Source organism: Hydra vulgaris, chromosome 13, assembly GCF_038396675.1.
Source record: "Hydra vulgaris chromosome 13, alternate assembly HydraT2T_AEP".
In the NCBI taxonomy this organism is placed as follows: domain Eukaryota; kingdom Metazoa; phylum Cnidaria; class Hydrozoa; order Anthoathecata; family Hydridae; genus Hydra; species Hydra vulgaris.
This window is the reverse complement of record NC_088932.1, coordinates 12,662,017-12,689,527: the sequence shown is the minus strand read 5'-3', so window position 1 is coordinate 12,689,527 and position 27,511 is coordinate 12,662,017. Positions and strand designations below refer to the sequence as shown.

At 27.5% G+C, this 27,511-nt stretch overlaps 1 protein-coding gene across 2 annotated transcripts; it reads left to right on the top strand.

Annotated features, from left to right (window-relative positions):
• The first annotated feature begins 485 nt into the window (after positions 1-485).
• On the top strand, positions 486-25,316 carry LOC105843949 (galactose-3-O-sulfotransferase 4). Of its 2 annotated transcripts, none has more exons than XM_065814998.1 (4): positions 486-701; positions 2,410-2,583; positions 12,889-12,969; positions 24,209-25,316. In XM_065814998.1, exons 2-4 carry the CDS (start codon positions 2,486-2,488, stop codon positions 25,209-25,211), a joined length of 1,182 nt encoding a protein of 393 aa, XP_065671070.1. In that variant the 5' UTR covers positions 486-701; positions 2,410-2,485; the 3' UTR covers positions 25,212-25,316. The 2 variants fall into 2 exon arrangements, with proteins under 2 accessions (XP_065671070.1, XP_065671069.1); XM_065814997.1 differs by having other exon boundaries at positions 551-759.
• The last annotated feature ends 2,195 nt before the right edge of the window (positions 25,317-27,511 follow it).

Below are 27,511 nucleotides of genomic sequence, written 5' to 3'. Positions count from 1 at the left end.
TAAGTATATATATATGTATATATATATATATATATATATATATATATATATATATATATATATATATATATATATATATATATATATATATATATATATATATATATATATATATATATATATATATATATACACTATATATATATACTAGTACCGTTAATATAACTAAAAAATACAGACAACAAAAATGAAAAAGGAAAAAATTAAAAGCGAGAACACTTTTACCACATACACCCACATACACGCACACACACACACACACGCACACACATATACATTCGTATACACACAATATATCCGTTTATATATACATACAATAAATCTGTATTACATTGCATCTATAAATTGCGTCAGATATACATATATATTGCATCTACAATTTGCGTCACTATTATAGAATAAAATAACATCATACATGTTTTAAGTACCATACAAGATAAATGTTGCGTTAATTTAAAAAACATTAAATAACTAAGATTATCAAAAGGTTTTAATAATAAGTTAGTAATTGCTTTGTATAAAAATTAAACTAAAAAAAATTAGTAACTGCTTTGTATAAAAATTAAATGAAATTTGTTTTGTTGCACGTTTAAAATGTTGAGTTGAAGTTACAGTTTTTATATTACTTGTAAAAAGCAAGTTCAGTTACCGCTGCCCTCATCAAGATATCAAAAAAACAGCTTGTTTTGATAATGTTTTTGGTATAATAAAGTTATTTATTGAGTTTTTAGTTTAATATTCGTGGTTTAAAGATAAAAAGTAAGTTCGGAAAATTGCTTGGTAGCATACCATTTTGAAACTTAAACATAAAATGAAGTCTGTTAAAAATATTTATTTTAAAGATGTTATGATTCTTTAGCTTTCTACTTTTTTTACTCGTTTAACCAAGTGACTTGCTTTAAACAATTTTTTCCGTCATTCAATATTTTGTTTCTCAAAGGTCCTCAAATGCTCAGTGACCATTGATTCTTGTGACCATCCACCATTATTGACCACCCACTATTTTTTGCAGAGAATTATTGATGTTTTATTTTTGATTGATCCATGATTGATACGATATACCATTAACTTTTTTTATAACATTTTAAGACAAAAACATTATTTTAAACATCTTTGTATAAGATTTTTTAAGTCTAACATCACATTACTTTTAATCATAACTTTTTTTATTTGTTGAAAATTTATGAAATTATTTCTTTTAATATCTAATATAATTATTGTTATGTAATTTATAATTGTATTACAGTTATTATTATATCTGAGTTATTATTAATTAATTTAATGAAAAATGTAGCAAAATTATCCATAACAAAAATATTTCAGTTCAGGGAAATTAATTAGGTTTTTCCTAGTGATTACAATTGATTTATTACAATTGATTACATTCTAGTTTTAAAATCATAAATTTGCTACTGAATTATATTAATTATTTAGTTATGCAAAATGTATATTTTTATTAAGCTGAAATAACTAATGGTGTAGAAGTAACCGGTTATTTTAATACATTGTTTCCTTTTTAGCTAAAGTACAAATAAAAAATTGTACCCTTCGAGATTTTTGAGTTGTTTTAATTTATAATATTTTTTAAAATAAACTATGACTTCATGCCTAATTTTACAAATACTTATTTTAAAAACATTCAAGCGCAAACGACGTTTACTCGTTCACAAAAATTACCTTCGAAAACATAAATCTATACATTTTTATAATTTCGATCTCTCGATGCAATCTTTTTTCTCTGAAAATAAACAATAACAAGGACTTTAATTGTCTTTAATAAATATTTCAGTCTGTAACTTTCGTCCTGGTTGATAAACCTGGTTATTTCTCATTAATTTTTGTTGATTTAAAAAACAACAACAACATCAAAAAAACATTATTACTATTAAGCAAAAAAATTGTCCAACAAACTAAAATATTGAACAAGAAGAAAACAATAAAAAACAATAAATTTCAACTAATTGCCAACAAAAAGATGATTTGGTTTAGGAAATTAATCAATTTGGACTTAAGTTGCTATTACACAACATAGTTTATTATGCAACTTTATTTGTTGTAAAACATGAACAATACAAAAACTTTGAAACTAAGTGTTAAAAGTTTTGGACTTAAGTCTTTTTTAAAATGACGGGTTCAATTATTTTACACTTTGTTTATTTGGGGATTATGACACAGAGCATTTTAAGCTATTTTTGCAAATGAGCCATTTAATAGCGAAGCAATGACTTAGCGATAACGCTTAGACAATCCTTTTATAAAATGTTTCTTAGTTTCTATTTATTTTAATACTTAAAAGTTTTTGCTGAAAACGCTTTTTGTTTGTTTCGAATGTTGATCAGAATGAAAGATTCATAAACTAAAAGTATATATTTTGATAAAAGAATAAAATTCAAAATAAATTTTTTTTAGGCTTACAAAGAACTCGTTGGAAAAAAAAAGGCAAAAAAGAAGAAATTATACAGAAAATTTGCCATATGATTAAAAAATGGAAGGTGTCTATCTCGAAAAAGAAACCAACCTCCGATCATGTAAACGCATTTGTCTGCAATGGAGTCGGCCATTTTTAAAACGTCAACATCTTTGGTAATTTGTTTTTTCAACTACATTAATAAAAAAATAGTTAATTACTGCAATGATATCCTGGTAATGCTATCAAGGTAATATCCTGGTATTGCTATCAAGGTATTCTCGAGTCCTTAATGCAAGGAGGCGGTGTGTTAGAATAAAAGCAAGGGGGTGGGAATTTAAGTCCAGATTTCATAAACGAGGGGGGGGGGGTTATTATAAGACGGGGTTAGGGAAATTTTTTTATGTTACAATATAAGAATTTTTATAAAGAATTTCAGTTTATAAATCCAAACTAATATTTTTTTACAAAACACGCATAAAACTATTTAAATTTAGTGTGGCTTGCGGTCAAATGCGCATTTTCTAACAGCTGTTATATAATAATTTTAATAGGATTTTATAAATTTTATACTTTGGTGAGAAATAAATTAACACGTTTGCTGCCGAGCTTTTTTAAACTATGTTTTGTTTCTTTGCCAAGCCATAATGTCTACAATGAATAATTTTTTGCCGAGGCTGTTTTTCGCGGTTTTATTCTAATTGCCAAGGCTAGATATCAACATTTCAATAAAAAAAAACTTTTAACCCAAAATAATTCTATAGTATTTTTTATTTAAATATATACGGCCAAAAAAAAAGCACTACGAGTATACTCGTACTTTGGCAATGGAGAAGAGATTTTTTTCTCCAGTGCCGAAGTACGAGTTTACTCGTAACACCGTAATGAGTATAATTCATTGCGGTGACTACACCTTATCAAGATGTAATTGAGAACTTGAAAGTTGTAATTGAGAAACGTAAGATGTAATTAAGAAGATGAAAGTTGTAATTGAGAAACGTAAGATATAATTTAGAACATGAAAGTTGTAAATAAGAAATCGTAAGATGTAATTGAGAAGATAAAAGTAATTGAGAAATGTTTATAATATAGATTATCAGAAAGAAGTTGTTTGTATTTTTAATTTTGTCGCCTTAGTTTACCTTGAAATATTAGGTTTGATCCAAATTTGGCCAAGGTGGCCATATGGGTTGGTTTTCAATAAATAATAATATATTATCAATAACATAAAAAAGTGATAAAAAAGGGACTTGTGGTTGGCGGTAACTTCATATCTTCCAAGGAAATATCCTGGTATTGCTATCAAGGTATTCTCGAGTCCTTAATGCAATGAGGGGATGTGTTAGAATAAAAGGGAGAGGGGTGGGAATTTAAGTCCAGATTTCATAAACGAGGGGGGGGGGGGTGTTAATATAAGAGGGGGCTGGTTTTCATTAAATAATAATATATCTTAATATATATAAAGGGCAATGTGTGTTTGTGTGTGTGTTTGTTTGTTCTCTATAGAAATCCAAACCGCCGGACCGATCTCGATGAAATTTGGCATGGGGGTAGTCCTCGAGGGGGTGAAGGTTCTTAGCTGGCTTTTGACCCCGTACCCCGACCCCCGGGGTCAGGGGGGACCATTTTTTGGGCCCATTTTTGTGTACAGATATCAGGTAAGCCAGTTTAAATATTGGCCCGGGCAACGCCGGGTAACTCCAGCTAGTTATCAATAAAATAAAAAAGTGATAAAAAAGGGATTTGTGGTTGGCGGTAACTTCATATCTTCCAAGGAAATTTAAATTTCTGCTAAAGACCCAATTGTATGCTGTCTTATATTTGACACCTAAAGTTTGAGCCAGAGTCGCAAATTTACGGTTGGGTCGTCATTTCGCTCATCACATTCAATAACTCACTCGATGAAGATAAAACATAATGTTTTCTTCTAACTTATTCGGTTGTACGTATTTTATGTCTACAAATTGAACATGGTGGTTCTGGTTGTTCCAAAAGTGGATGTAAACAAATTTAGTGAAATAAATGTACGAATTCAATTTAATTATAGACTTTCTTTTTATAGTGTATTGACAAATAACACAATGATCTTTCAATTATATTACTGTATTACTGTATTGCTGGTACATACAAACGCTAAATTAGATACTATTAACTTATTAAAATGCATGTACAAGAAGATTTTTTACAATGACCTTTAAGCTTACATTGTGAATTTGCAATTACAAATAATGTATTTTCATTTCCATATTAAAAATTCTTAATTAAAACTTTTGTTTTTCCAATCACATATTGCAATTTCTTATTTACATGTTGGGTTTCTCAATTACATTTTAAAATTTCTAAATTACATTTTGTGTTTCTTAATTACATATTGTGATTTCTAAATTACATGTTGTATTTCTTAATTGCATCTTACTTTCCTTAATTACAACTTTCAAGTTCTCAATTACATCTTGAAAAGGTATAGTAATGTAGCTTATTTGATGCAATACTATTATAAATAGTATTTCAATTTTTTTGCACATGCACATCGGGAGTTATCATGAGTAAAAAAGGTAATTTATATTTCGTTTTTTTAATTCTAAATTGTTGTGTTTTTTAGACAAAAAGCTAAAATGTATTTGTTAACTCCATTATACTGCATGTTATTAAAAATGTAAAAAAAAATTTGCTTAACACAACGTTTACAAAATGATTTTTGATAAATAAAAAACATTTTAGTGTGCACTTTGAATTTTTTTACACAGTATACTAATTAATGTTTTATAGATAAGTAATTTCTTTTTTATAAATAGATAAATTATAAATTTATCCCATATTAGCTCAGCACAGATATTTCACAATTGGATTAGCACACATGATTATGGAAGATTGTGAGGATAGTGAAGATAATGATATTGAAGATTCGGATTCATTTTTTGCTTATACTATTACATTTTTGAGCTTGACTGTACCAGAATCAGGTTCCGAAGGTAATAACACTGAGAAAGTGATGGCAATCAGTTTACAGACATTCAGCTAGAACAACGGGTGGTCTTGCTTATAGACAAAATCAAAACAAAACTCAACAGGTAGATTTTATAAGTAAATTTTGCCTGACAAAACAACTTTTGAAACAAATCCATCTAGAAATTCAAACCAATGGAAGATGAGCCGAATATTGTAAAACAATATTCGACTTTGATTCGGTTTGAAGATAAATATGGAGTACAAGAAACCATTAGATTTCTTTAAACTATTTGTTACAGAAGAGCTTATAAATACTATGATAGTTGAAACTAATCGCTACGCAACGCAAAAAATAAATAAGCAGCGTCCCCTCAGAAGAAGCTCACGTTTTAAATATTGGAAATCCATAAATTCAGAAGATATGCGGCAGTTTCTTGGAGTTCTTCTTCATATGGGGTGTGTCAAAATGCCATCTTTAGAACACTGTTGGTCTAAGAACAGTCTCTATAGAGTTCCCTTATTTTCTAGAATAATGCCACAAAATAAATTCCAACTAATGTTTTAGTTTTGGCATTTTATTAACAATGAAGATTCAGGTAGTGGACGCTTGTGTAAAATTATTGGACTTCTCGATCACTTAAATAATACAATGGGTAACATCTACTGTCCTAATAAAAATATATCAATCGATGAGTCAATGATGCTTTGGAAGGCACGTCTTTATTCAGGTAGTATGTAAAAAATAAAAGATATAAGTATGGTATCAATTCTATGAGCTTTTCGAATCAGATGGTATTGTACTATAAGTAAAAATCTACTCTGGCAAGACAACTCTCGGTAAACATTTGTTGGGTCAAACAGGAGCTATTGTTTTAAACTTAATGGAAATTTTTCTGGGAAAAGATTATCACCTGTACACCAATAACTTTAACAATTCCTTTGAGTTAACAAAGCACATGATAAATCAAAAAACAGACATTTGTGGTAATTTAAGAACTGACCGAAAGTCAAATCCAAAAGAATGTACAAAAGCAAAACTGAAACAGGGAGACGTTATAAGCAGAAGCAGAGAGGGTGTAGTGGTTGCTAAATGGAAAGACAAAAGAGATGTGCTAATGATTAGCAACTTGCGTTCGTTGCAAATGAATAATTAAAGGAGTAGATAGGGCGGAACAAATGGTATATTATGATTGCCTAAGAAAGACAATTAGATGGTACAAAAAAGTAGCACTTCATCTCTTTGGTAATTCTTTGTTTAATGCTTACTGTCTAAACAGCAAATATGGACTAGATAAAACAATTTCCTTGCTTAAGTTTAGAGAATTAATTGTTACGGATTTATTGGGTGAACGTTTGAATGAAATTGTGCCTCGAATCACCAATAATAGCTTCCACTACTTGTCTTCAATACAACCAAATGAAAAAAAAAAGTTCCCAACAAAACCATGTTGAGTCTGCTCTAAAATAAAACGTAAAGAAACGCAACATGAATGTGCTGTTTGTGAAAATAGACCTCCGTTATGTATTTGCGAATGTTTCAGAATGTATCATTCAAAAGAATAGGTTTACACTTTAATTTTCATAAAATAAAATTAAAGCATTATCAATATTTTACTTTTATCTGTTTTAAGCTATATCTGTTTTTATCCGTATTTAAATTAGGTTCCTTGGATTTTTAAAATAAAAACTTGAATGTAATATTTTCTGAAACCGAATGTGAAGCTAAGGAAAAAAAAAAAAGTGAATAGACAAAGCCAGTAATGCACAAATATTATTTGAAATAAGTTAGTATAACTACGAGTTTACTCGTAGTTGGCAAACTCATAATTTCGGCTTACTACAAGTATTCTCGTAGTTGGCAAATATCAAAGTCCCGCTAACTACGAGTATGCTCGTAGTTGGCAAATAAATGACGCCAACTTACTACGAGTATACTCGTAGTTGTCAGCGAACGAGTTAAAAACTCGTTTTCGATAAATTGGGATTTACTTGGTTGGTGATTTTTAAAGCCTGTTTACACTGAAAAATTTTGTTTTTATTAGTGACTATAATAAATATTTTCTTATTTTTAAGGCCAATTTTTTTTTAGATTACAAGTAACAATTAATAAACTGGAGTATAAATAAGCTTGGGTTGGGTGGGAAAATTTTCCAAAAATTAATAAACGTCTCCCCATCCTCCCACCCACCCTTATTTGGGACTCGAGAGTAATATCCTGGTATTAAAATGATAAAAAAAAAAAAAAAAAGAAAAAGAAATAATAATGTATGTTTAAAAAAAGATAATTTATAATTTTAACACAGTATATAGCTATAATTGCTATATATTGCTATAATTGATACAATTTTAAACACGATTGCTTTTTAAATTTCCCTAAAATAATAAATATCATTCAATAAGAAAAAGTTTAAAATTTTGCAGTTTAAACACTTTTTTTTTCATCTGTGTTGTTTCAATATATCTAACTTTATATTATTATTTTCCTCTTTATATTTATTGTAAAATAAAAAAACAACGTAGGGTAGATTAGGGTAACATGAGCACCTTAAGCAAAAATTGGAATAATTTCGAAAATAATTAAACTGGATCCCTTCTCATGATTCACTTAGATATTTGGGGACCCGAAATTTTTTCTTAAAAACACAGAGGTTTTAAAAAAGTCACAAAAATGCTCATATTACCCAGACCACTTGGTAATATGAGCACTTTAAATTTGCTCAAAAAAAAACATTAATTAAAAACATTAATAAAAAAAATACCAACCTGACAATTAGAACTAATTTTTGGAACATAATGATTCGTTATTAACAAAACTTATCATTAAAAGATCAATTTTTAAGCCACTTTTTGTTGAAACAATACTACTATGTTTTCCGCAAGAAAAAAAAATTTGTTCGTTATTTTTTCAATTTTATCAACTCAAACCTTTGAACGATAAAAATTCAATTTTTTTGAATTTAAATTACAAAAAAATATTTAGTATTGTTAAAATATAAAAAAGTTTTACTATATTTTATTTTTATTCAAAAAACCAATTAAAACCACTGCTTTTTTAGGACTTTAAACTAAGTAATTTCAATGAAAATCACTGGGTAATTTGAGAATGCTCATATTACACAAAAATGGCATCTTTAAATAAAGTCAAAACTAAATGGTTCTATGTATTGTTTTTCAAGCCAAAAAGAATTGGATTTATAGCTAACATATTTTTCTTTATGAAAAAATTAATTTCATTATTTTAGCACCAAAATTTTGCGCCAAAGACCTATTCATGCGTAATGATATTATTTTATAAAAGCAAAAAATTTAACAGCGTTTTTAATAGATGATACCCGCTAATTACTGATTATAGATTTATGCTAATTACACTGATTCCTGTAATCACCACATAAAACCGATTCAAAAAATACATAGCAACTTTAACTTCACTGCTTACATCTAAGAAATCTTTAAGTATGCTCATATTATTAAGGTGCTCATATTACCCTAACCTACCCTATATAATATAATTTTTTCCAAATCTAAATACTTTTGTTTTTTAACTAAATTGCTTTTTGTTTTTAAAAAAAGTGTAATGAAACATTGCAAATTATGGTCTTTTTTAAGTATTTTTAAGAAGGTAAGCGTTTTTTTTTTTAATTTAAAAACAGTTTGACGCTAAGCATAAGAAACAATATGCAAATTTAAATTATGCAAATAAAAAGGATTGTAAAATTTATCAAAAACTTAAAACTCTGTCTAATTCTGGCCAAGATTTGTGGCTTTTGGGTTGTTCCGATTCAGGCCAAAATTACAATATTTCAGGTCCGAATGTTGTACGTTCTTTTTTTAAGACATGTGACACAGACTGTGTAATTTAAATTAAAAAGTCATTGTCCTACAGGGTTATGAAGAATTATATATAAACTTAGGTAAAAAACTACAATTTATTTTAACTAACACAACTTAATTTTACTTGCAGTAATCAACTATATAAGAATTTCTAAAATTTTATGAATTTTGTGGTGCAAAAAGAGTAACTATTCAGTTTTAGGCGACAAACTAGCTCTTTTTTGTATAAAATGTTACTTGCCTCTAAAAATTGTCTCATTTTAAGTGCTACTTAAATTTTAAATAATTAAAAAGTATATAATGTATATAATGCCTAATACAGTAAATATTTCAATTTTAATCTAAATTGAAAAGTAGAAAACAAAGAAACAATTTTCAATATAAATATTATCCAGGTTAAAACTTTCAATAAATAATGTTATAAGAAACAAATAAAACAACATATTGATTTAAATGAAGCAAGAATCAAATTAGTGAGTTAGGTTGTATATACATATATATATATATATATATATATATATATATATATATATATATATATATATATATATATATATATATATATATATATATATATATATATATATATATATATATATATACACACATATATATGTATACATATATATATAAATTACAGGTTATAAATATATATTAAAAAGCCACGATGCTGAGTCGCAGACTTTCACTTTCAATCTTGAAGGTAAATACTTAAATAAAAATCTTTTTCCGTGTGAATTTAAACAAACAATTTCGGCAAATCTGGTTCCGGCCGGAATTCAATGTTTCCATTCCGGTACACCCTATTTTAAATGAGAATGCGAGCGCAATCGAATAGAATCCCACTCGATTAGACGTGGATGTGATGGAATATAGTTCAATAAAAAATAAAATACCTAACAAACTTTTAGTTCTTTATTGGGTAAATAAAGTTCTTAAAATAAGAAACTTTTTTGTACTAGCCCGTTTTCTTGGTTTGTTATTTAAATATTTTTTTTGATATGTTTCATTTTGTCTTTTACGTCTTGAAAAATTCAATGTTTAGTATTGGATCTAATGTATTTGTGATAATAAATAAAATATAACATCGCGATTTTTTTACGATACGCAGTGGGCCAGAATTCACTTTTAATGGACAAAACTAATAACTAAACAATTAAAATTACTATGCGTACTAATATGAGGTTTGCGCTTCTTATGAAAGTGATATTTTTATATTTGGTTGCTATCGAAACCTAATTTTGCTTAGCAAGTTTCTATTTTTGTATAGTTGCAGATGTTTTATGTGTGTTAAATAAATTATAAATAATTTGTGCATTAATATGAGGTTTGCTCTTCTTATGAGGGAATATTTATAATTTGGTTGCTATGGTTACCTATTTTTATGGGTACCTAATTTACATAGCAACAACCTATTTTGATAGTTGCAGATTTTTTACGAGTGCAATATTCACTAAAGTTGGCATCAGTACCAATACGAGGTCATACTTTATATGGAAGTCGTAATTTTTTTTAATTTAGTTGCTATGGAAAAATATATTTCTTAAGAACTAGATACTTTTCTTAGTTACACACAGATAAATGCGTTTTTGAATAAATTTTTATCGGATTTTCAACCGTCCTATTTTAAATAACTATTAAATATTTAATATTAAGGTAATTTATTTTAGGTAAAGATTTAGGTCATTAATAATAAAAGCAAAAAATATTTAATAAAACAATAACAATTTGAAATACATTAACAATTTATAAAACATACATACATGCATAAAATAAGAAATCATGTTTTGGGTGAGTCGACAGTCAGAGCCTGAAGCAAGTCAATAACTCCTTCAGGGAGTTGAGATTTTGAACTTGAAGAGTTTAACCTACTCATGCAGCTGATTATTAAGTCTGATGAGCGCAAAAGTTGGTCTAATACATCATAGTTAGTTTTCGAACTACAGTATTTGCGTGTGTAGTTTTCACAGAAACGTTTATAATCTTTGTTTCTTGCTTCCTGTGCTTCTTCAGAGAGCATGCTAATAGGCAAGACCATTAATTGCGAAAGCTAAGTTAGCCACAGCTCAGTATAGAAATAATATTAACAAATAAACTTACCTTAAGGCAGTACTTTTGAAATGCATCTTCATTATTTGGCAGAGCTGATGGCAATGCGGCCAAGATGACATGCAAGTTTTTCAGCAGTAGTACATCCAGCTTTATACTTGTAGCCACAATACTTTTAGGTTGGAAAAAACGACTTGCTGTAATTCCACCATTGGATGTCCCAGAACCACCAGATCTGGACACATCAATAATTAATCCAAGACGATTAAAGGCATCTTGAATTCTTTTTTTGTTTGTTAACACATATAACTTTTCTTTTTTGCTACACACCTGCCTAAAATCACATTGGCATCCATAACTGTGGCTAAGTATTACCTTTTAAATGTTAAATTTTTATAAAATAGCAATCAATACTGTTGCTATGTAAAAATAATTGAATAAAACTATATAAATATATATATATATATATATATATATATATATATATATATATATATATATATATATATATATATATATATGTATATATATATATATATATAGAACATTGTATATGATTTTTAGACAGATCATGTCAAAATTTTGACTTTTGTCCATAGCTGGCCTACTGTGTGATATGTTGCTTTCTAGATATCTCAGCTTTGTACTCATTGATATTACTACAATATATCGTGTGGTACATACCATAGCATTGTAGCTAGGTGCAACATAAAGACAAATCTGCAGCTAGTCATCGGCTACATATCATAGCTTTGTAGCTATCAATATTATCACAATATATTGATAGCTACAGATTGTAGTTATGTAGCTAACTGCAACATTTTGACAAACCTAAAGCAAGTAGATGGCTACATATTGCAGTTTTGTTGCTAGCTACTATATAATATCAGTTCTACAGCTAATTCGTGATTATACTCATCTATTTCTGTAGCAACAAGTATAAAGATATTGAGAGTTTTAAGTTGGCTATTTTAAAACATTATGTTGGTAACTACATATCAAAAGCTTTGTTGCTTGCTAAAACACAACTGTTTTTCGTAAACGCCTGTTGTATTGATTAGGGCAACATTTTTCCCATTTATAAATAATAAGTTTTAACAAGAAAAGTTCTTTGGATTGTGAAAATAGAAAAATGAGAATCTAAGAGGTTAACCTCTTTCAATGGCGGATTCATTGGGGAAAGAGGCGATGGGGCTAATTGGTCTCCCCCTCCCCCATCTTAGATATTTCGAAAAGAATTTTTTTGTAAATTTATATTATTTAACTCAGCATTTTGTTTAGAAACACAAGTAAATTAGATAGTCTTTTAAAATTGATAAAAGTAGGATATCAATATATGACTTAATTTCATATTTAGATACAGAATAAAAAATAATATTTTAATCACTAATGTTTTAAAGATGGTGGAAGAAAAAGAGCTAAAAAATGCCCCCCCCCCCTCTCCTATACCGGATGGTTTAGATCCGCCCCCGACCCCTTTTGAGTATATAAATATATAATATTTATAAAGCTTGTTTTTTGCTATTTAAAATATTTTGCAGCGAGACAAATAATTAATAACCATTAGAACATAATTTAAATTTAGAAAAAACATTTTTTAAATACTTATTATTTATTATTTTATATTTATTTATTGCTTGTTATGTTTTTAGGATTTTACTTGTAACCATTGTAGTTTGGAAAACTCTCGTAGTTACTATTGGTTTTGATACATTTTTTTATTCAAATCCACGGTAATTTTTTTATATATATCTTACCAAATTTAGATTATTTATTTTCGGATTTTTATGAATAATCTTTTATCTTTTATTAAAACAAGAATGCACACCTTATCCTTTAATTAACAATACTTTAACGCATTTGGTAAAATGTTTAAACCTAATTGCATTGATGAATAAAATATTTTTTGAATAATTTTTTAACAAATTTTATTGCTTGCTTTAGACAGTTGTCTATGCAAAGTTCTAGGATATTTTTATAGCAGCAATGCATTTGTTCTCATAATATAATAAAAAAAAGCTCTCATAAAACTTAAAGTTAAAATACGAGGAAAACTGTGGCGCAGTGGTTTGAACAAGGGACAGATAAACCATTTTTTGGTCTTTGAGATAGCTAACTTCCAGATAAACTTTCCTTCCCCAAACGTGAGCCCCAACAAATTGATGAAATATTTTTTTGTACGATTCTTAACTAGACTTAAGTCTACATTCATCAATAAGTATTAAATTTCATAGTAAAATATTTTAGCGTTCAAAAATTATGATCATATAAAGTTTAAACCCTTTCAATATGAGAGGGCTACAAATTTTATATGGTCATAATTTTTGAACGCTGAGAGATAATACGATGAAACTCAAAATTTATCGATGAGTATAAGTCACAATATTTGTCACGCAATAAGAAGTGAAAGGGAAGTAAATAGCAATTTTGTAACAATTTGTTATTAGGGAAGAGGTATTTAATTTTGTAACACATTGTTTTTTTTAGTTTGAAATCTACAAAGTCTTTTTTTGATTGATGTCTAGCTAAAAATAAACCCTCAGTTTGGCTAGGAAGTGCAGAGGCCCAACAGCACAAATGTCTAAACAATACGTGAGGACCGACAATGTTTCACACTGGCCAGCCTTTGTTGAAAAAAAGGGGTGGTGTAAATGTCCGGGCTGCAAAAGCACACCAAGAGTGAAGTGTGAAAAATGCAATCTGTATCTATGCTTTACACCTGCACCCAAGTGCTTCAGAGATTTTTACCTGCAAAAGTATAGCAGCTGCATGTGTTTAACTTAAAAAGAGAAAAAGGAAAGCTAGACAAAACGAGAGAGATAGATGTGAGTAGGGTGAAGCGAGGGATTAGAAAGTGATGTGGGTGAGGGAAAAAAGGGGTGCGATAAAGAAATTTGCGTTTGGTAGTTAAATCTATTTTTGAATTAGATTAACATATATTTGATAATGTACTCTGATACTTTTCTAATAGTAATAATGTGGAAAGCAACAGCGCAGTTGTATGCAGGTGGGGAAAGGAAGGGGATAATTGAGGAGGGGGGTTTGGAGGTTGAGTTAATGTAACTTTTATGTCACAGAACATAAAAGTATTCAATAGTTGATTTGCACTGCAATAGGAAAGTGAATATTCAATTGATACAAATAAAACATTTATGTAAGTTGCAGTCAAATTATCTAATACTGTAATATTAAATCACATACCAGCCCATATAGGGTTAAACTTTATAGAAATTGACTTTCTAAATTGTCTTAAATTTTAGTAGTTTAATTTAGGCTCCGCTTTGTTTACGTGATAAAGTCGTGATAAAATAGATAGTTCAACTACACTCACATTACTTATGAAGTTATTTAAAAGATATTTTTAGTCAGTGTTAATTTGGACAAATTAATATGGAACTATAGTAGCGCAAAAAATGATGTATGCACACTCCACTTACCCGATACCCACTTAAGCCAGTCGATGTACTACACTGCGACTACGACTATATTGTCATTTATGTACAGATTGATGCACTTGTTCAGTAAAACTTTAAAATAAATAAACAATGAATAAATATATTTATTAAAAAATAAAAAAATATATTACAAATAAGTAATATGTAAAAGCTGAACCCGCTCCTATGTTAGCCAAGCCTCGTAAATAAAACTTTTATTCATCCACGTCTCTACTTTAACCCATAAATTTTGCAACAATATAAAAAATTTTTTTGCTTACAAATAAAATTTTTATTGCTTACTGTTTGTGGGCGCGTACAAATAACAACTTTCATAGTTATATTAGATGGAAATAATTAAAATTTATATGTATTGAAATAAATAATTTAGTTAAATAAAAGTAAATAAGAAAAATTATAATGTTTAAAAAATTAAAATAGTCTAAAATATATGTGCAACCGTTAGCATATTTTGAAACCCTATACAGGGTCAGAATAGGAATATATATGAGCAATCTGACTCGCCGATTTTAAAAGAGAGGCATATGCGCCTTAGCTGAAAAATATATTTTTAATCTAAACAGATTATTGAATTAAATTTCATAGTAATGATAAACTAAGTTTCTTAATACAAGTTTTGTCTTACTATCAACACAGGAAATTAATTTTATTTTAGCACTCTTCAGAGTAATTAAAATGTATCAAAATCTATTTGTACAAGAGAATTTTTACTCGTAAAAATCTCAAAATTTCAATAAAGTTTATCTTGGTGATGGAGGTTTTATCTGTTGTTAATTTAAAGAAATGGAAAAAAAAATGTATGTGTTGAAGTAAATTCGAAAAGATCTATAAATCTATTTCTCATAAAACATGTTCTTGGCTTTGAAGCATACTCAAATACAAAAGTTTATATACAGATGTACGAGACTACTTGTGAAGTACTTTTGCATATAAAGTTTTACCAGACTACTGGTGAAGAACTTTATTTATAAGTTGATTTATATGTTAATTATAAAGTTTTTAAATAAAGAAAATTTGTACTTATTGCAAAACTAGCTTACATGCTCCATGATAATATATGAGCTCTGAGGAGATTTTGTTTTTATGGTTTGTTTGAACCATAGTTTTAAGGAGACTAATATATTTTTTTATTACATAACTCTAATAAAACATCGTCTTAAACCATTAAACAATATTTAAAAATTTTGGCAGGCGACGTTAACTTATATCAAAAATATTATTTGAAAATTTAACAAAAGAAGTGAAATTTATGTTTGCCTAAAGAACAGTAATTTTTTGTACAGTTACATATAAACACTGACATTAAAAGCAAGAAAAAGTATTGAAGTCAAGTAAGTTAAACAAATAAAAGTGAATGATGGCAAATAATTGTGGCAATTTTTGTATTGTAATACTTGAAAAAAAAAAGATTTAAAAAAACCAAACTAAGTGGTTAAACGTTTTAATGAAAAAAGAGTAATAAAAAAATATAATAAAATTATCAAAAAAAAAGAACAAAATACGTTGTTATGCTATGAATATTTTTGTTATTATAAAATATATTTTGTATATATAAACTCTTGAAATATTTAACTTGAATTTGCATGTGTACAATTTAGCAAGATTTCTAAAGGTGTTTCTGGTCAAATGTTATGTTCTATAATGTTCATGTTCTATAAAGCATGCTCGATACAAAGTTTATATGCAGTTGCACCAGACTACTGGTAAAGCACTTAAAATATAAATTTTCATTTTCTTCAGGAGTATATAATGTAAAATAAATTGATAGCATAATAAATATAAAATTTATCAAACTTTGTTGCTTTATTTGATATTATTTACCATCAGTTGCTATTAAATGGTAAACATTTTTAACCAATTATAGAATACAATAACCGATATTTTGTTCAGGTTTAAAACTATATATCGACAAACATGTGCTTTATATATATTGACTTTTGAAATTGAGATAAACAACAACATGAACTTGTATGTTTGCAATTTTTTTTGTTTCTACTCTTTTACACTTAATTCTTTATAAAGGTGTGGTAAGTTTTTGTAATCAGTTTACTATATCAAAACTTTATTACTATACATTACCAAAGGCAATCTAAACAATTGCTTTTAATATGATTAAAATTGCTTTTAATATGAGAGTGTTTCAAATTATCTGGGGTAGCTATAACAACCAATAAACAATATTCTGAAACTTAAAATATTTTAATGATGTATCCAATTTATATATTGTTGATTTAGATTGCCTTTGGCAATCCATATCAGCTCTTGCGTACAATTTTTTTTAATTTGAGAGTGTTGCAAGTTATCTGGGCTAGCTATAACAATCAATAAGCAATATTTTCAAACTTAAAACCTTTTAGTGGTGTATACAATTTATATATGGGAGTAAGTGTCAAGTTCTGAAAAGAAACTTTTTAAAAATATTTTTATTGCAAAATGATATGATTAATGTGAACTTAATTTAAATAAACTTATATCAAGTTAATAATATTCTATTGATATTACTAGGTAAATTTTTAAACTGTTTTAAAAAATCTATCGTAGGAGAATCACAGCATAGTCAAGTCTTACCATCTGGTTTACAGTTTGTTACAATGGTCGTCATTTTTACAAAGTATCTTAAGGAAAACAAACTAATTTTTTAAATCTTTATTTTGAAGAAAATATTATAAAGATAACGGTAAAGTTTTGAAAAAGTATAAGTACTATTTGTACAAAAATAGACTCAATTTCACTGATATTAATCAATACTTTTTTTGACATTTGTATTTGATTCAAACTACGCGCAACAGCCTCTCTTTCAAAATCAGCGAATCAGTTTGCGTATATCTCTGCCTATTCTGAGCCTGTATAGGGTTTCAAAATATGCCAACCGTTACGAAAACATCAAACACATGCATTGCTGACGTCACGTGCATTGCTCACGTTACGAACGAGTAATTCCATGTCAAAACAACCAGGCCATGCAACCCTATGTCTTTGGAGTTTTTTTATATTTTTACCATAGTTAGTACATTATAAAATAAGATAAATCCCAAAATTTCAAGGTCTAACTCCCAACGGTTCGTGAGTAATGGTTGTTTTAATTTTGGTTACTATTATTGTTTTGGTCATTTTCCGCCATTTTTAAATTTACATTTCTCTTTATAAAACCATGCCAAAACGTGTGAATTCTAAAAATAAGTGACTTAGTTAATCTCAAGGTGAGGAATTTAAATATATAAATAAAAAACTCATTTTATAATTAAAAAGTACCTAAATATCAATTATAAATGTTAAAATAATGGACACCTGCCACTGTAAAATTTTTAGGTGTGCGGTAAATTTTTTAAGCCTAAAATTTCAAATTAGGTCATTGTATGTTTGAAGAACATTGTGTGAAAAAATTATTTATGCCAAATACATAGTTTTGTAAATATTTTACTTTTGTACTAAAAATGTATATATAATTGCAGGGGCGGACCACGATATTTTGGTGTTTGAGTTAAATAACTTCCAGCTAAGTTCTATACTCCAAACCTTTGAATGTTCATACTTATGTCATTTAAGGATGTTTGCAAAAAATTGCGCTGCGAAGAGCCTGGGAACAAAAATACCCTAAAAAGTAGAAATCATCCGCCCAAACGTGAAGGGAATTGATTTTTCCAAACAGAAAAATTACTTACTTAAATAAGACTAAAAATTGTACATATTTTTAAAATTTTGTCAAAAAATCATTTGGCATTCAGAAGGTATAACCATGTAAAGTTTACAACCCCCTCAAAACGAGGAGGGTTGTTTTATTAGGTATGATTTCTAAACAAATCATTATTTTTCAATGAATTTTTATTACCTTAAAGAAATTTCTACCTAGTTTACGATATTAGAATTCATATTTCAAAAAATTAATTTCCCCTACGTTTTAGATTTCTAATTTTTAGGGTATTTTTGTTCCCAAGTTCTTTGCAGCGCAAATTTTTGAAAAACATCTTTAAATGACATAAGTATGAAAATTCAAAGGTTTGGAATGTAGAACTTACCTGGAAGTTATTTAACTCAAACACTAAAAAATCGTGGATCCGCTCCTGAATTAAACGTGCAATTTTTATTTCTTTTCCTAAGAGTAATTCCATTTCAAAAAAACCAGGCCATACAACCCTAAATTCTCTGATTTTTTTTTCAATTTTTGCTAAAGTACTTTAAGAAAAAATGATAATTCCTACCTAAATCTAAATCTAAGTGGTTCTCAAGTTATGAAAGTTTTTTTAATGTATTTTTTGTTTCCTTTTTGTTCTTTGGTTCCTTTCCTTTTCCAATTATCAGTTTAATTGCTGAAAAAATAAGTTTAATTGCTGAATTCAGACATATTCATCTAATTTAAATGTTGCAATTAGTTCTACATAAATAATGTAATTAATACTTGTGCATTTTTAAATTTGCAAGTATAACATTTTTTAATTCATTATCAAAATGATTTCATGTGATATTGGTAAAGTTTTGAAGTCAGAATGCCATAAAACCTCATATTCTAGAAATAAAGAGATTTTTTTACTACATAACCTAGACACTGATACTCTTCAAAACATTTTATGGAGATCTGAGTTGCGTGCTTGTGAAGAACTATTCAGCATTTGTAATCACCATTTTCACTACTTTGGAAACAGATTTGAAAAGAAAAATGGCAATTGTTGTAATGTTTATAAAGTGCATAAAAAAATGAAAGGTAATTTGATTTAAAATATTTTTAATGTAATTATATCAAAGAAACCCTTCTTTAGTTCTCAAATTGTATTACTTTTATGATGGATGTGGAGGACAGTATAAAAATTTTCAAAATCTATGCCATCACTCAGAAGATTTTTTATTGAAAACTGAATGGATATTTTTTGCAACCAGTCATGGCAAAACTTCTTGTGATGCAATAGGTGATACAGTAAAACGAACAACAGTAAAAAAACGTCTAAAGATAAATCAAATACTAACAATCGATGCAACGTTTGAATTTTGCACTCAAAAAACGCTCACAAAATAGTTCTTTAAAATTGATAAAGGAACTATGGTTAATGTTAGAGTTAGAGAAGGGAAAAACAATACCAGGAAGTCGAGGATTTCACCATTGCATACCAGTTTCGAAAGCATCTATATTATTTAAAAAAACTAGTAACAATATAAATCCAAAATCTATTAATATAACTAAAAAATCAAATTACCAAAATTTAAGTTTAATAAATTTTGAGCTAATGCAGAAATACAAATATTACGCATGTACATATGACTCGTTTTGGTGAATTGCAGTAGTTGAAGAAAAAGATGAAGAATATAATGATATAAAAATAAAGTTTATGCATCCACACGGTCCATCTGAACAGTTTTTCTGTCCGAAAAAGAATAATTATTGTTGGGTACCAATCACCAATGTAATAACATTAATAAGTGCACCAACAATAATATCAGACAAATATGAACTTTCAAAAAAAGATTTTAACAAAATTAATTAGTATATATTTGTAAATCAATAATTTTTAATGGATATATTATGAAAAATTGTATATCAATTCAAGTATGCATCATTTTTATTTATTTTGAATACTACGATAAGCGAAATATGCTATATTTGCTTTTTTTGTAATATTTTTCATTTAATTTTTAAACTATGTATTTGGCAGAAATGATTTTTTCACACAATGTTCTTTAAACATACAATGATTTAATTTGAAATTTTAGGCATAAAAAATTTACTGCACACCTAAAAATTTTACTGGAGCAGATGTCCACTATTTTAACGTTTATAATTGATATTTAGGTACTTTTTAATTATAAAATGAGTTTTTTATTTATATATTCAAGTTCCTCACCTAGAAATTAACTAAGTCACTTATTTTTAGAGCTCAAATGTTTATAGACTTGGTTTTATAAGGAGAAATGTAAATTTAAAAATGGCGGAAAATGACCAAAACAATAGTAGCCAAAATTAAAACAACCATTACTCACGAACCGTTGGGAGTTAGACCTTGAAATTTTGGAATTTATCTTATTTCATAATGTACTAACTATGGTAAAAATATAAAAAAACTCTAAGGATATAGGGTTGCATTTAAAAAATAAATTGGTTGTTTTGACGTGGAATTACTCGAACTTAATCTTTTTTATTCGAGCTTTTAAAACTTTAAAAATAATTTAAAAAAATAAATAAAAAAGCTGTTAAGAAAGTAACATGGGAACTTTTATTCTAAACACATTTTTAATAAACTAATTTTTACTTTTACTTAAGTAATCTTTTCAACCGGTAATGCTTAATTGTTCTTGATTAAAATTTCACTTAAGTAGCAGTACCTGTACTTGAGTACAAAAGTTTGTTACTTTATCCACCTCTGTTTATAGTGCTGCTCATGCATCAAGCTACAACAACTTTGTTGTCTCATAATATAATTTAAACTTAAACTGTTAAAAATTCCAGGCTTTATTTGCGGATAAAATTTTCGGATATTGTTATATTTCCTAAAATATTTTTAGCAGTTGCAAGCGTTTTAGCATTTCTTAATGATTTATTTTTTTCTATATCTTCATATTTTTTTACTTTTTCCCTGATTTTTTTTCAATTGTTATATATACATACATACATACATATATACACACATAAACAGAGCCAACGACACGGGTTTTAATGTCAAGGGGTATAATCGTCAATTTCTAATTTAAAAAAAAGTCCTCTATATTAAGAAATTCCTAAAAATAAAATCAAAGTTCTTTTTAAAAAAAAAAGAAAATTGATTTTATTTTTTGTTTTTTTAATATAGAGGACTTACGTAGTGGTAACGCACCTGCCTTTGATTTTAAAGCAGGTGCGTTAACACTGCTCTACGGCTGCTCTAAAATTTTAAAAGTTTTAAATAAGTTAACAACATTTACCAGCTTAAAAATGGAATGAAAGCATGTTTGCAAGATAATTATAGGTTTTTTTTAAAAAAAATTATACTTTTTTGTGATATTTTTAAAAAAATAAAAAGTAATAATTATTCGATAATAAATTTTAAAATAAAAAAAGCAAGCTTCCAGTTTACTTCTTAACTAGTATATAGTTAATGTGCACGGAATAAGTTGTGTGACAACTTGATTGCGCTCAATTTTGCTTTGTGTTTATTCAAAGATTCAAAGATTATTATGCATCTGTAAACCGACATTTACAGATTTTTTCATTTTCTTATTTTAATTAGGTGCCCCCAAGAAGTCCTTATGGTCTTATCACAGAGCACCACGGATAAGCATTTAATAAGAAGTTCACGCCTCCTTCCTAACCAATGTTGCAAAGCTTGCCCATAGGTAGGGCTTGAACCAAGGATCCTTTGTTTCTGAGGCAAGTGCGTTATCACTGCGATAATTCTTTTAAACACTGTCTAGAATTAGAATAGACTTGATGCAAACTTAATATAATAGCTCAACTTTTAAGATACGAAAATTGTGACGGCATTCTTTGTCTGTAATTATTTTACGAGGTCGAAAATCAAAATGGTACTTTGAGGTCAGAAAATAATAAGGCAGGTAAAAACTTTGTACATAGCTAGACTGCATTAGTCGATACCATTTCTGTTTTTGGTAGATCTGCTTTTAATTCCTGTTTAATAAATGAGTGTTTAGATTCTTTTCCTTGCATAGAAAGAATCATATAACCAACTCAATAACCTTTGAGAAATTTTTCCGCAAGAAAAGAATAACATAACTAATTGTCCAAACTGTACTGTTGCAGTTTAGATAAAAAAAAGTGAAAATAAAAAATATCTGTGACAAACAGCAGTAACATTCTCAAAATAATTTTTTTCAATCACATCTAATATTTAATATTTTATCTAATGCATTTTCTTTAAAGCATTCAAAAGATTAAGTTGTCCAAAAGAATAAATGTGGCTGCTGATTTGTACAGAAGACAGAATGCATGTTTAATTTAGAGCAGATCCTTTTTTAATAAATAACCTAAAGATTCGTTTGTATATGGATTACTTTAATTAAATAGCTAAAATAATTTTAAAATATCATCAAACTTAAATCATACTTGGCATTGGTCACATCATCAAACTTAAATCATACTTGGCATTGGTCACATCATCAAACTTAAATCATACTTGGCATTGGTCACATCATCAAACTTAAATCATACTTGGCATTGGTCACATCATCAAACTTAAATCATACTTGGCATTGGTCACATCATCAAACTTAAATCATACTTGGCATTGGTCACATCATCAAACTTAAATCATACTTGGCATTGGTCACATCATCAAACTTAAATCATACTTGGCATTGGTCACATCATCAAACTTAAATCATACTTGGCATTGGTCACATCATCAAACTTAAATCATACTTGGCATTGGTCACATCATCAAACTTAAATCATACTTGGCATTGGTCACTTGTTGATCTGCTGCTTCAGCCATACCTCAAAAATGACTTCAAAAAATACTAATTTTAGTTATTAAATAGTTTAGTCTAAAATATAAAAAGTTTGAATAAGTATTAAAAGTTAAAACTTTCTCAATATTTATTTTTAGAAACTGCTCTGAAACAAAATCTTTTTATATATTTACTAACTTTTCCTACAACAAAAGAAAGATATAAGATTAAAAATTCCAAGTCTTTAAATCTTATACTTTTTTGTATGTGGGCAGTTAAAATATCCCTTCAAAAGTTTTGAATGAATAGTTTTAGTATCACCATAAGAGAAAGGTGTGTAATAAAATTTTTGGTAAGTATTTTATTTCAAACATAGGCGTGTAAAGATTAAAAAGAACAATAGATTATGTTAAAATTGAAAAGTAAACTTTTTTATTGTGATTGAGTCAAAACTACATTCTTTAAAATATTAGAACGCCTTTATGCTCCACCTATATATTCTCAGTCTCAGTGGAGTAGCATAAATAAGAAAAAATATGTTTAAAAGATACATTGCTTAGCATAGAACATTTTTTTAATTTCTATACCATGCCAAAAAATACATGCTGTAATGTTTTTTAAAAAGTTTTTTTATTCTTTATATAAAAAGTTACAAAAATCCATAATGGGCGCAAAATTTTCATCTTCGTATGAAACACAAAGAGTGAAAATCAAAAGGCACAATCTGAGCAACGAATACCACTTTTGATTCCTAAATTCATACAGTACGTTGAAAAATTAAATATAGCGCTTAAAAACACTTAAAATTGTGTTTATTAATTCGAAATGTTTTTCTCTTTTTTGAAAACATTTTTAAAAAATCACATTAAATTTAGTTATAAATCTGCCTAATTAATATATCTTTAAAGTAACCTTGTCGAGTCAACATTTATACTAAATTTCAATAAAAGTGGGAAAAATTTTGCGGGAGACATTATTTTGGAACTTACAATCGTGTAATACTGTAACTTATTTATGTCGTATAAACTACGTAATAATCATTTTTTAACATAACCTTTTTTTGTAACAAAATATTTTTACTTTATTTTATTCGTTTATATAAAAAAAAGGTTTAAATAACTTTTTTAAAAAGTACATTTTTTTGTTATAGGGAGAGATCTCTGTGTAGACCAGTGAATAACGTAATCTTTATTAAAACACATAAAACGGGTTCAACAACAGTAGCAAATGTACTGTATAGATATTCAAAATCAAATAATTTAAAAGTGGTTTTACCAAAGTGCGCTCACAGATTTTGTTGGCCATTTAAGTTTAAGCAAAATGCTATTTACCAACATAAAGAAAACGATACTTACAACATGATGTTTCATCATGCAGTTTTTCATAAGCAAAACATTTTAGAAATTGTAGACAAACGGCGAACAAAATTCGTAACAATTTTGAGGGAACCGTACTCGCAGCTTGAATCAGCAGCGCAATCATTTAACTTTAAGCATTGCTACAAATTAAATGGAAAATTACCTATTCTTGATCAACTTTTCAGCTTTTCAGACATTGATTTGGAAAAATATATAAAATCTCAGGAATACGACCCATATGGTGCTTTTTCTTTAACTAAAAATCCAAACGCATTCGACATGGGGTTTGATCCTTGGAACGAAACTACCGAGTATATTGAAGCAGTTTTGAAATCAATTGAAAAAGACTTTCATTTAGTAATGATAACAGAATATATGGAGGAGTCGTTAGTTTTGTTAAAAAACGAACTCTGTTGGAATTTGAAAGATGTCGCATTTTTTATTCATAACGCAAGGTTGACCAAAGATGTCAGTTCAAACAATATTGAAAAAACAAAAACACGTGTTTTAAATTGGAATAAAATGGATGTTGCAATTTATGATTATTTTAACAAAACACTTTGGAAAAAAATAGAAAACAGCGGTCTCAGTTTTCAACAAGATCTTGAAAAACTTAAAAAAATGAACTTTTTACTTAAATACGAATGTGCAAATCAACCAAAAAGTAAAAGTGAAAAAGCTGTGTCCATATTAAAAACTAAGTTTGATATAGTGGAAAATATAACAGAGTTTTGTTTAGACTTACAAATTCAAGAGTTGGACTATACAAGTATTTTAAAACAATCAAAACATTAAATACACTTTTATATAATTATTTAATGTTTTAAAGTAGTATTATGCAAAATTTTGATTGTAGGAAATATTTATTGTCAAAAATTTGATTGTCAAAAGTGTGAAAAAGGAATAGTGTTGCATTATTGATAGTCGAATAACAGATTAAGGAATAATGTTGGAAATGAATTAATAAATAGTGTCAAAAATAGAAAAAGGTATAATGTCGTGAAAGAGTTTAATGAGTAGTGTTAAAAACAAAAAAAAAAGGGTAGCGTTACAAACAAATTTAATGAATAGTGTTGAAATTAGTAAATGGAATAATGTCCTTAAGGAGTTTAATAAATAGTGTCAAAAATAAAAAAATAATAATAACAAAATTAGGTGTTTAGATAAAATGTCTGATGTCATACTGAAATAGCCTGCTGCCAAGGTTTTCAGTACATACACCCACTATCTTAAGCCTGATTCCACAAATGAGTGCTGCTACATTGACTGAGGGTTTGAGTAGCAATCTTTTTTTTCATCATTCTTTGTTTATTTCTTTCTATTTACAACACTACTCCGTTTTTACTACTTGCGACACTATTCCATTTTTTTTGCTTTGGACACTTTTCTGATGAAAATACTCTTCAAGGATTTTAAAATAATTGATATACATATTATATTATATATTTAAATACTTGTTTGAAAAAACTCGTAAAAACATAAACGTAAAAAAACTAGAAAGCTAGTACTCTAAACTACGTAATAAATAAGGAATAATACGTAAAAATACGTAAAACTACGTAATGAATAAGTAATAATACGTAAAAATACGTAAAACTACCTAATAAATAAGTAATAATACGTAAAAATACGTAAAACTACGTAATAAATAAGTAATAAGTATAAACATAACTCAAAAGGCACATGAGAAATAATGAAGGAAAAAACAGTAAGAAATATTAATCTTGTTAGGTTTTCCTACCTCAAGTCAATTCACAGTTTCAATTGTTAAAATCTCCTAATCTTCATCAAAAAACACTCTTATTAAGTGTCAGAAAAATTGCTTTTAATGTGCACCTAAACCCCTAAAGGGTGGGGTGGATGGGTGGTTGAAAAAACATTTTTTATAATTCTTTTTTTTTTTGTAATCTGATTGAATATGTTGATGAGAGTCAATTATAAAACATTTTCTGGTACCCCAAATTTTCTGGTGCTCCGACAAATGTATAAACACATCTTTTTTTTTTTGGTTGTGGTTAGAAAGTTTAAGCATTTTAAACTTTCATTGATTAAAATGCTTTCAGAATCAAGATGTCTATGAAACGTTTTAAATGGTATTTTGTTTCCAAACAAAATCAGTCAAAATGTTAAAATATATTATAACATAATATTTATATAAATTATTTTAAAATTTATTCTACAAGATGGAGTGCTCCATGCTCTTAAAAGAACAGAGCAATAATAAATTAATAGAAAATCACTTAACAAAAAAATTTTTATTTAACGCTGTGTTTCATCAATAAACACTTTCATTATTTACAGTGTCAAATGAAAAAGATTTTTTTCAAGTGATTTTCTACTAATTTATTTATATATTATATTATTTGAAGTTTACATATACGTTACTTCAAATATAAAAATTGTTATAATATAGATTATACTTAGAAAAGTTTATGTAAAAGCTGTATATTGGTGTATAAAAGCAAATGCAACTTAATTCCAAGTATAACGTGCAGTATTAAATCAATAAATTTTTTGATAAAATAGTAATAAATTATGAAACTTAGTTCAATTATCATAGTTTAATTATCAACTTATCATGGGCGACTTCAATTTTTGTTTTGAAATTTAAATACAAAATGATTTGCAAAAATGAGCAGACGAGATTAAAAAAGTGAGACAAAACTTTGAGTTTAATCAGGTAAAAAGAGCCATAAAAAATCCAAAGCTTCTCTACAGCTACATGAACAATCAACAAACAGTCAAAGATACTATAAAAGCATTAAAGGGAGAAAATTGTATAACCACTCAAAATTCAAAAGATATTGCTGATATCTTAAACAAAAATTTTCAAGCTGTATTTGTGAAAGAAGATGATGGTCCACTGTCTTCTTTTGATTTAAGAACTACTAAAACATTCATTATGACAAATGAAGATTTTACATATTAAGATGTCTATCTAAGATTAAAAAACTTAAAAGATAAAAAATCAAGTGGTGTTGATAATTTACATTCAGCTATTTTGAAGAATTGTGCATCAGCATTTGCTATTCCACTTACGTATATTTGTAAAGAATCGTTTAAAACCAGCACACTGCCAGTGCAATTTAGATCAG

Coding starts and splice junctions, on each gene's coding strand:
- LOC105843949 (XM_065814998.1), top strand. CDS start 2,486: ATGGAAGGTGTCTATCTCGAAAAAGAAACCAACCTCCGATCATGTAAA. Junction 2,584..12,888: donor TTAAAACGTCAACATCTTTG/GTAATTTGTTTT, acceptor TTATGTTTTTAG/GATTTTACTTGTAACCATTG. Junction 12,970..24,208: donor TTTTTTTATTCAAATCCACG/GTAATTTTTTTA, acceptor TTTTTGTTATAG/GGAGAGATCTCTGTGTAGAC.